Genomic DNA, 11,327 nt, shown 5'->3' with positions numbered 1-11,327 from the left:
TAGTTACAATTTACATAAAAATGAATTGAATCTAATGGCTGATTTCTAACTATTTTTTTAAACCCTTTTTTGAAAATTTTCAATAGTCATGGTCATACAGAAGACCATAGAGAAAATATAGCATAAGAATATATTCCAAGGTATAGGGCATTTATGTTACAAATTTAAATGTTATCTCAAACTTAGTAGTTCATTTTCTTGAAGCTATGTGATGCTGGTGGTCTCTCATACTGTGCCATTCTTATACTCTCACCCAGCAAGAAAAGTAATAATAGACAGTAGTCAACAGTATATAAACAGAACATAAACGACCTATACCATGGGCTATCTTCTTCTTATGCTATATTTCTCTATGATAAGACTCACTACCTATCATACAATATTCTGTTTGGCTAGAAATTTATAGAGTTGGAATGTTGTATGAATTGGAATTGGAACAGTTTGGACCTCAAGAAAGCCTGTTGGTCCATTTCAAATGTTGTAATGTTTGAATTATAAAAGAGATAGATATAAATAGATAGATCGATCAAAATTCATAAGGCCAATAATAATAATAATTATTGTCATGCATATAAATATGAATAATTTGTATAATATGTGATTGTATATGAATGAAAAATGAATGAATAAACAAAACAAGAAATGCAATAGTGGACTATCCAGAGTATTGTACAAGTAGATAATGTTGATGACTTACTTTTTGTCTTGTAAAATCTCCCATCTTCGTCCCTAACTATCTGGCATGGCCAGTAGGGCCCTTTGCCAATCCTGGCCCAGTATAGTTCCAAATATACTGAAATTAAAACAAAGACATTTTCAAACAATGTTCAGAAATAAACGAACCAATTTCCAATACATTTTTAATTATTTGGAAAAAGGATCAAACACCTACAGTTTAAAAATAAGAATATTAGGCCTACACTCATTGTTATACTCAGTGCTACCTAAATTTATCATTGACAGCTTTCATGGATAGTGAGTGGAAATGTGGCATTTTGCTATTTGTACAGATGGAATGAAAGTAAAGAGAAGTGGAGGGAAAGGAGTAGGAGGTGAATGAGGAGGTGAAGGAGGAGGAGGAGGAGAAAAATAATAATCAGAAGAAAATAAAAAAGTGTGGGTAAATACGTACAATCCAATACATCAGGTTCCTGTTCCGGTTGCTGTTGTTGTTGTTGTTGTTGATGTTCTTGTTGTTGTTGTTGTTGTGTTGTTGTTGTTGTGTTGTTGTTGTTGTTGATGTTGTATCTGCTGTTGTTGTTGTTGCTCTCTCTCTAGTCTCTCAGCACTGAAAATAAAAGAAAAGTTTGAAAACAGGATCAAAAAATAGGTAAAGTCAAAACATTAATAGAAAATGAAACCAAAAATGATTCCTGGTAATAAGTGGTTGAGTTTAATTAAATTTCATTTTTTCAATTACCTACTTGAAAATATTTTTTAGTCCAGTCAATGAAAGATTGAAGAGGGAAAAGTTTGGAACACAATTTTTGACCCTGCAGCTCTTTTTAGGATAGTAAGGGGGTAAACATACCAAAAGTCCTCACTCCTACCCCCTGTGCTAAGGGGGTGGGGGTGGTTTGCAAGTACCATACTTTGTTTTTTCGAACAATATGCATTTGTTGAGTAATAAGCCCTGAAAGTGCCAAACATTGGAAGAAAAACTGTCTTAAAAAGATTTTACACTTTTAAAAACAAATATCTCTAAAACTAAAGAAGATATCAAAAAACCCTACTGAACAAAACTTAATATACTTAATATTGCTATAACAATTGATAAAAAGCTCTAAATTGTGAAAAATACATCAAATTGAAGAGAACTAAATCCTCTACAACCCAATGTTCAGTACTTATTTGTTCAATGCTTAGTTGTTGAGTAATAAGCCCAAAAAGTTGAAACAAAAACTGTCTCTTACTCTTTTGAAAGTAGATATTTCAAAAACTGAAGGAGATATCACAAAACTCTACATAACAAAACTTGTAGGAAATTTATCTAGCTTCATTTTTGTTCAGCTAGTCATGTCGCTGAAATGTATTGTTTCCAAGATAAATGCGTGTAAGCCAGAAATGAAATTGCATCTTTTAAACCGCTCTCATCCCTTAAGGCTGTGCAAAGGCTAAAAATAAACTTTCTACTCATGATATTTTTCTAAGTTTTTCAATTTGTATATCATCAATCTACCAAAATGAAAAAGTTTTCTCAGGAAAAGATTTTTTTCTGATCATTACTCTTTGAGATATGAGCACCTGAAGTTTAAATTTTGGGACAGAACATTTATAATTTGGTAAGATATAAATCCATGAGATTTAGAGGATAGATTCTTCATGATATCTCTCAGCACTGAAAATAAAAGAAAAGTTTGAAAATAGGATCAAAAAATAGGTAAAGTCAAAACATTAATAGAAAATGAAACCAAAAATGATTCCAAGAAATAAGTGGTTGAGTTTAATCAAATTTTATTTTTTCAATAACTTGAAATCTTTTTTAGTCCAGTCAATGAAAGATTGAAGAGGGAAAAGTTTGGATCACAATTTTTGACCCTGCAGCTCTTTTTAGGATAGTAAGGGGGTAAACATATAAAAAGTCCTCACTCCTACCCCCTGTGCTAAGGGGGTGGGGGTGGTTTGCAAGTACCATACTTTGTTTTTTCGAACAATATGCATTTGTTGAGTAATAAGCCCAAAAAGTTGAAACAAAAACTGTCTCTTACTCTTTTGAAAGTAGATATTTCAAAAACTGAAGGAGATATCACAAAACTCTACATAACAAAACTTGTAGGAAATTTATCTAGCTTCATTTTTGTTCAGCTAGTCATGTCGCTGAAATGTATTGTTTCCAAGATAAATGCATGTAAGCCAGAAATGAAATCGCAACTTTTAAACCACTCTCATCCCTTAAGGCTGTGCAAAGGCTAAAAATAAACTTTCTACTCATGATATTTTTCTAAGTTTTTCGATTTGTATATCATCAATCTACCAAAATGAAAAAGTTTTCTCAGGAAAAGATTTTTTTCTGATCATTACTCTTTGAGATATGAGCACCTGAAGTTTAAATTTTGGGACAGAACATTTATAATTTGGTAAGATATAAATCCATGAGATTTAGAGGATAGATTCTTCATGATATCTCTCAGCACTGAGAATAAAAGAAAAGTTTGAAAACAGGATCAAAAAATAGGTAAAGTCAAAACATTAATAGAAAATGAAACCAAAAATGATTCCAAGAAATAAGTGGTTGAGTTTAATCAAATTTTATTTTTTCAATAACTTGAAATCTTTTTTAGTCCAGTCAATGAAAGATTGAAGAGGGAAAAGTTTGGATCACAATTTTTGACCCCGCAGCTCTTTTTAGGATAGCAAGGGGGTAAACATATAAAAAGTCCTCACTCCTACCCCCTTTCTAAGGGGGTGGGGGTGGTTTGCAAGTACCATACTTTGTTTTTTTTGCATATATCTCGAACGATTTGTTGAGCATTGTTGAGTTGTTATGCATTTGTTGAGTAATGAGCCCTGAAAATGCAAATGTTGGAAGAAAAACTGTCTTTTCAAAGATTTTACACTTTTAAAAACAAATATCTCTAAAACTAATAGTTATTTGTGCAACAAGTGCGCAAAGTGTCAGTTTGCTGCACCAAAAGAAACATCAATAGAAAATAAACATTATTTATTATTAAATGATCAGAAGTTATTATTTAATTATGATTTAGATAGACATTATTCTTGTTTTGGATTTCTAGATTGGGATTTTATCATAAATGTAGGGTAGCCATTGAAATGATTCTTATCTAAATCTAACCACAGTCATTGTTACCAACTTAATTTTTGTTTTCGTGCACTAATCCTCCATATAACCCACCAACTATTTTGTGTTGCCATGTTGCAAATCTGGAGTGCAGAAAAATTTTTCCCACACTAGAGCGGAAAAGTGATTCTTTGTGTTCTGTAATTAGTGCAGGAATGGCCACTTTTCAAGGTAACTGTAGGAAAAGAATATATCAAAAACCCTACTGAACAAAACTTGTAGGAAATTTATCTAGCTTCATTTTTGTTCAGCTAGTCATGTCGCTGAAATACATTGTTTCCAAGATACATGCATGTAAGCCAGAAATGAAATTGCAACTTTTAAACCACCCTCAAGGGTTGTGTGGTAGAGAGGACCAGGAGTCCTAACTCCGCCCTAATAAAGGCATATAATATAATCAATCCCTTAAGCACAAGGGGTAGGGTTGAGGAATTTTGATATGTTGACCTTCTAACTAGTCCAAAAAAAACTGTGAAGTCAAATATTTTGTTCCAAGTGTTCCCTCCTAATTTCTTTGTCAATTGATCTATTGTTGTTAAACTGAAGATTTTACACTCAACACTATAATGGTTGCAACAATCATAGGGAGATGCATAATATAATGAAATAATACATTAAATTGAAGAAAATATGATGCTCTATGAGCTCATGATTAGCACGGATTTTTTCAATCAGTCGTTAAAATGTTATAAGGCCAAAAAGATGGAAAAATCAGAGCCAGAAGGGTTTTTTCAAAATGTGACTTTATTCGATTTTTGATGCAAAGTAAGGAGCCCAATCAATTCGTTTTCCCATTGTAAATAATAACTGCAGTTAGTAACATTGAAAGTAGTGATATTGAAAGATATCAGCATGAAACTATAAAACTAAATTCAACCTGTTTGTGCTTTAAACAGACCCTTGCGGAGCATGGGTTACCTACTTAGTAGAGAATATAATGTATCAATTTGATTTGAATAGTTTATATTCATATAAGTTACTTACTTTCTTTGTATTATCCTCTGAGATCGTCTAAGAGGGGCCTGTTGAGGTGCAATGCACCTTCTCTTAGGAGGGGCAACGTTCCCATCCTCCTCACGCCTCCTCTTTGGGGGATTAGGGCGTGCATTGGAAGTGCTTGCCATCTGGAAACAAACCAATTAAAATGTATTAAGGATAGAGCAGTGATCAAGTCTATATTTTTACAAATAGAAATAAATTAGAAATTGCATCAAATTAATTAATGAATAATTATTATTAAACGAGAATCCCAATAAATGCTGTAATCTTTGATTAAAATGAGCGCTGCTATCCAGAGATTGTCAGTTTGGTGTAAGGGTGAGCATTCCTGACTAGCAATGAGGAGGTACCGGGTTTGATTCCCGGGCTGGCAGATAATTTTTGGATAGTAGTGATCATCGAATTTCCATCTAGCTGTTAACCCTGTTGTGAATATTTGCAGTAGCAGTCATCTTTGGGATCACCCCAAACTGCTGTTCCAACCTTGAGCGGCCGGCCGACACCACATTGAGAGCAGTAAATCCTACTCTGGTCCTCTCCAAACGCTGACTGAGGTTAGCCGGACCAGGGTGACCCTGGGAATTCTTGTAAAGGTCAGTATTTACTTAGAACTGTGTCTTCCACTTGAGGATCGTACAGTTTGGCCGCGGCTCCACTCACTGTATATTATTGCACTGCAAAGTGTGGCTGGTGAGTCAGAGATAGTAGAGAACAAACTAGAGACCATCTGCTGCGCCGCACAAAGTGGTGTCACGCCAAAATATTTTGTGAACAATGGAGTTTGAAATTGATAATGAGTCTTCATGTATTTTTTTGCTGAGGATGACGATGAGAGATGAATGCACCTAAAGTTTTTAGGCGATTTTACAACTCATTAATCATATTCAGAGGAGTTGGCTCAAGTCATAAAACTTCCAACGGGAGTACCAGGCACATGATTCTTAACTTATCTAAGCGATAGCTTCTTGTCTCAATACTTCCTTAATTGTTGCTACTTTCTTATTTTTATAATATTACTCTCTTAATTTGCTATGCATGCCTTCAGACAGCCTATTACTTATAATTGGGTGAATAGAGTTGTCAATTGCGATTTGAATTGACACATAATTGTTGAAGTTATGAGCTCCAATTTGAAATTGAAAATTACTCTTCAATTATTAACTTACTCTGTCGCTTCAACATCTTAAATATGAATCCAAATTCATGATACCTTATTTCGATACAGAGTTACAAAAGAAAATAAATGGCAGAAACCGCATGATATATAGAGCCATATCATTTTGTAGATGTAAAAGTTGTCTTAGTATTAATAAGTAGTTGGTTATTTTCTTACATTTGCACAAGTTGTTTGTTTATTTTGTTCTTTTCTTGTGGAAATAAAAATGTTATCATTATTGGTTCACACTAATTTATTATTGTTTTCCATGCTTACCTGTAAATAGTCGCAGTTTATCTAGAGGTTTCTCTTCAACTTTTTTTTCCAATGCATTTCACTCATACTTGGTAAAAACTAATAACTTTATAAGAAATGATAGGCAAATGTCTACTTAATGACCAACACTTTGGATAGAATATTTCCAAACAAAATGTTTTTCAGTCTTAAAATTGACAACCTTTTTCTGTCACTTGGAGGAAGCAATTTCACACAGCTTGCTAAATTAAAATATTGTACTTTCTTTGTATCATTAAAATAAATTTTTTTATTCATTTAAGTCAGTCTTTTCAAAGCACTGAAACACTTCTTTATCCAAGTTAAAAGTTTTCAAGAACCACTGTTTTTGTTGACTTTGATGTATAGTGAGGTCTACGTTATAATGACAGTATTTGATCAACTTTGGTTTTGCTATCCTTATCTATCATTCGACAAAGCCAGTGGTACTATACTTTTCCAGGCCCACAACGATGCCAATTATGTTTTTGATGGTGTAGAAATATAATTAATGCAGAGAATCGGTATCGCTATTCTTCTATCTTTATCCCCTGCCATTATAACGTGGATCTGACTATAGTTATACTCTTGTCTTCTCTCTTTGACATTGCCAAATTCTTCTTTTATGCCTAAGTATTTATTTTCTATTTCTGCTCCTTTTGGAAAAACAATCACTAACCTAGAATTTTCATTTGGAGTTGCGAGCCTTACTGCCTTAGAGAAATAGAGGTTAGATATCAGCTGTTCTGTCGTCTGACGACTAACAACAAAAGCTTCTCTTTGTCAAAGATACAGAGTAACGACCAGTAACGGTCGCAGTTACCAAATAGTTATTCAAAAGTATTCTTTGTGTATCGACCAGCTGATTGAGTGCCAAGATTCAACTCGCATTTTACTATCCATAAAATATAATATTTGTTTAGTTCTAGAAAAAAAACCACATGTTTATGTTTTGTACTGAAGATGTCGAATGAATCTTAAGTACCAAACTATTAAATTAATGTGAAAGGGTTAGGGGTTAAGTTTTATATAGGTTATATTTAATAACGTTTCATAATAGTAGGTTAAGTGTTTGCTTTGAAATTACAATATGCTAGAAGGGGCTAGGGTCCAGGTAGAGTTATGTTGTTGATGTTTTAAAGGTGAAAAGGAAGGTTAGGGGGTTAGGATTTTGATTTGAAATTGCAATATGCTGGAAGAAATTGGGAGTTTTTATCGAGTGTAATGTTTATAAATGTTTCAAATGTGAAAGGTTGGGTTCGGTGTTTGCTTTGAAATGGCAATAATTATGCTGACTTCAGTTAAATAACAACCGGTATATTTTATGAATTATATTATTCAAAAGTGATCTTTCTTTAATTGAAAAAATTTTTATAAATTGACTATGATATTGACTTTCAGAATTCAGTTTGTTTTTTGGTGATATTCTTCAAAATTTTATTTTTAATATGAAAATATTCCCTATTTCAGTTAAAATAATGTGAAATACTTCTACTATGTTCAGTTAGTTATATTGAATTCAATAATAATTCATCATTGGATAATAATATCATCATAAAAGTGGAATGATGATTGGCTCCAGTCACAGTGCTTGGTAACCATCATCACAAAGAACGTTTCATTCAAAGATATGACTGAATGGAACGGGAAAAAACGGTTACTATAGTGAGGTCCACGTTATATTGGCAGTGGATAAAGATAAAAGAATAGCGATGCCGATTTTCTGCATTAAGTAATTATATTTTTACACTGTCAAAAAAATAATTCGCATCGTTGTGGACCTAGAAAAGGATAGAACCACCGGCTTTGTTGAATGATAGACAAGGATAGTAAAACCAAAGTTGATCAAATTCTGTCATTAAAACGTAGACCTCACTATAGCGCATGTGCAATACGGTGCTGATTGAGACAAAGAGTGATTTTACCATCCAATGCCATTTTGATTCAATATCAAGTTATCAGGGAACAAGTTTCAAGTTCAAGGTAACCTAACCTCTCATTTTCAGTTTTGAATTTGTAAAGAAAGAGTTTATGCATAAATTTTAAGATACCTAATTACTATATTACTATCGTATTTCATAAAACTTTGAAGTGAAAAACACTCACATTCTTTGATGTGGCGAAGTCTGTTTAATTATATATTAATTGCAAGTTACTAACTCATGTCGTAAACTATTGTAGTGTGATTTTGTATTGTTGGATTCAAAACTACCGGTATTTAAGAATCAACTATTCTTTCCATGAGAGGTAAGATATTTACTCTGCTTTTTACAATATCAACATAAATAACGCCTATTTCTTGAGTAATTTCTATTGTGTAAAGTAGATAGTTAAAATATTTATATTGTGTGGTTAAAATTAGGTATCCATTATATGCTTTGAGGAAGTGTTAAGAAAAAACTCAAATAATTGATTTCAAGTAGTCTACCGATAAGAGTATTTTAAATTTAAATTCAATGATATAAGTCAAATTATTGTCAGTATCTGTGACATTTGAAGCAAACAAATAACAAAAGATTGAAAGATTACTTCTAAATGATTGGAATCAAAATATGAATAATTTATTAAGATTTAATCCCAAATCTTGAACTGAATTAAGTTATAAAGTTTTGATAAATTAAGAGCTATTATTATAAAACATGGTTTCAAAGTATTAGTAATATTAGTGGTGGGTCAAAAAATGAACAATTCAACTCTTTTTTTAATAATTATTGTTGGATTATTGAGTATGGGTTGAAGCTAGGTACCTTGTAACTCGGAGCTTGTAGAAGAAAATAGTAGAAGAGAAATGAATAGCTTCCGATGAAGTCCGGCACTCTTTATATATAATATATATATATACACTAACTAAATATGTACACTAATTAAATACTATAAAATGCTACACCTAATAACTAAACTACAATAAACTAAGAGGATATAGGAACTAAACTATAAATGAAAAACGAGAATAGAGAGCAACTTCAGAGAATCAAAAAATCAACTATCAGCCACGAACGATAAGAACGCAATGACGAAAACATCAGTTTCAGCTGTATTTACAGGTTCACCAATTTAAAACAGGTGTAGAATTGTAATAAATATCAATATTGAAATTCGATATTTTCCAACCGAAAAATGATTTGAAATAATAACAATTCAAATTAATATAATAATTTTGGTTGACATTAATCCAATCAGAGCTATATATTTTATTTCAAATTAAGTTGACTCCAGAAAGGGTACTCGCAGACAGTGTTCCATATTCCGAACAATTTGAAATTTGAACACTTCCATGTTTGAACAATTGACAAAATTTTCAAGTGTTCGAATTTCAAATAATATTGAAAATTTTGTTCAGTTCCAAATTTCTTTGTAATGAAGCTTAAAAATTTTAAATATTCATAAGCCTAAATAAACTCAATAATTAAGATAGGTAATAAATTCGAATGGAAGAGAGAAGATAATGAATCAGGATTAGTTGAAGTTCCGGCCATCGTCTTCAAATTTACCGCCGATGCCCCAAGTTTGACTCAGAAGGCTCCAACAGTTGATCATAATGGAATGGAATTAATAATAATAAATTTGAATGGAAGAGCAAAGATAGTAACACACTTTTATATAGTAAACTGTAGATCATGGATACATTTCAAACTTTTCAAGTGTTCGAATTTTAAATAGTATTGTAAATTTTGTTGATAGCCTACTCCAAATTTCTTTGTAATGAAGCTTAAACCTTATAAAAATTTAAAATATTCATAAGCCTGAATAAACTCAATAATTAAGATATGTAATAAATCAGAATGGAAGAGCAGAGATAATAACACACTTTTATATTATAGTAAACTGTAGATCATGGATTCATTTCTATGAGAAAAAAAATATTATTGGGAGTTTTAATGCAAAGTGAAAATTGAACTTGAGATAGTTCCGTAAAAATGAATTATTCCAGATTGTTTTCCGAACATTTTTTTTTCTAATTTAAATTAGCTAATGGAGAAAAATATTGAGGTCTCAATATTATCAAAATGTATCATTTAATGATTGAAGAATATATTCTCATGACGAAAATATAATTGATTATATTAAACAAGAATGAACAGTTAATATTATATAAAATATTCCTGTATCAGAAGAAGTTAGGTGGACCCTATAAGACTGTGATTTTGTTTCGTGAAGGGGCAAAAATCCATATCACGTCCGTGTGATACATTCTTTTTGTGTGAAAAAATAACATACAAAGATAACCCATAAGTCGTTTATGCTCCAAATTTCATTGTAAACTCAGGCTGATAGTCCAAGCATTTCTTTTTCGTGAAGCTATTTGACGCTTTTAGTCTCTCATACTGTGCCATTCTTACAGTCTCACCCGACCAAAACTGTAATAACAGACAGTAATCGGCTTGAGTTAACAGTGAAATTTGGAGCATAAACTCCTCATACCATGGCATATCTCATTATGCTATTTTTTCTCTATGGTTACTTAGTTATAAGGCAATTATAGAATGCAATTGATGTGTTGTATTTGAGTGTGCGGCAAAGCAATGGAGCGCATCATAGTGCATCGCACTTATTGGCCACTAGCAGGTAACCCGTGCTCCGCAAGGGTCCATTTTGAAACTTGACAAACTGAAAACTTGACTGAGTGGAATATTGTAGAGTTTGAAGTTGGCATAGTACCATCCTCAGTTAATTAAGAAACTGTATGCAAAATTAAAAGTTGAATTCAGTCCAGTAGTTTAGACGTGATGATGCGTCAAACATAATTTTCATATCCCGTACGTGTATAAGCCAGTTCTTCCCTTTTTATAGTATAGATAAATTCTTGATACTAACATATCATAACTTGATACTAAGCTTAACATAATAAATTGATATAACTCAAATCTTGTTCAGAAACCTTCCTCAACTTGATGTCAACCTGACAAAATTGGACTGGCTATTAATTTAGTTACCAATTTTAATCATCTGTTTCGAAGAGGTAGTCTCTCTAGATCAATGTACCTATAGTGAGGTCCAAGTTATAATGTATTTGATAAACTTTGATGTTGCTATCCTTGTCTATCATTCGACAAAGCAGGTAGCACTATCCTTTTCTAGCTCCGCAACGATGCCAAATCT

At 32.1% G+C, this 11,327-nt stretch overlaps 1 protein-coding gene across 3 annotated transcripts; it reads right to left on the bottom strand.

Moving 5' to 3' along the window:
* Nucleotides 1-696: 696 nt before the first annotated feature.
* LOC111043503 (putative uncharacterized protein DDB_G0294196) lies at nucleotides 697-11,192 on the bottom strand. 3 transcript variants are annotated; one of them, XR_005573692.1, is made up of 4 exons: nucleotides 8,975-11,192; nucleotides 4,784-4,923; nucleotides 1,133-1,288; nucleotides 697-793 (listed from the first exon to the last, which is right to left on the bottom strand). XR_005573692.1 is itself a non-coding variant. In XM_039444239.1 (4 exons), exons 2-3 carry the CDS (start codon nucleotides 4,921-4,923, stop codon nucleotides 1,144-1,146), a joined length of 285 nt encoding a protein of 94 aa, XP_039300173.1. In that variant the 5' UTR covers nucleotides 6,132-6,254; the 3' UTR covers nucleotides 697-793; nucleotides 1,133-1,143. The 3 variants fall into 3 exon arrangements, 1 of the variants encoding a protein (XP_039300173.1); XR_005573693.1 differs by lacking the exon at nucleotides 8,975-11,192 and adding an exon at nucleotides 6,907-7,908; XM_039444239.1 differs by lacking the exon at nucleotides 8,975-11,192 and adding an exon at nucleotides 6,132-6,254.
* Between the last annotated feature and the right edge of the window lie 135 nt (nucleotides 11,193-11,327).

Source organism: Nilaparvata lugens, unplaced genomic scaffold (assembly GCF_014356525.2).
Source record: "Nilaparvata lugens isolate BPH unplaced genomic scaffold, ASM1435652v1 scaffold3780, whole genome shotgun sequence".
Taxonomy (NCBI): domain Eukaryota; kingdom Metazoa; phylum Arthropoda; class Insecta; order Hemiptera; family Delphacidae; genus Nilaparvata; species Nilaparvata lugens.
The sequence above is the reverse complement of the archived record's forward strand: the minus strand, read 5'-3'. Positions and strand labels throughout refer to the sequence as shown.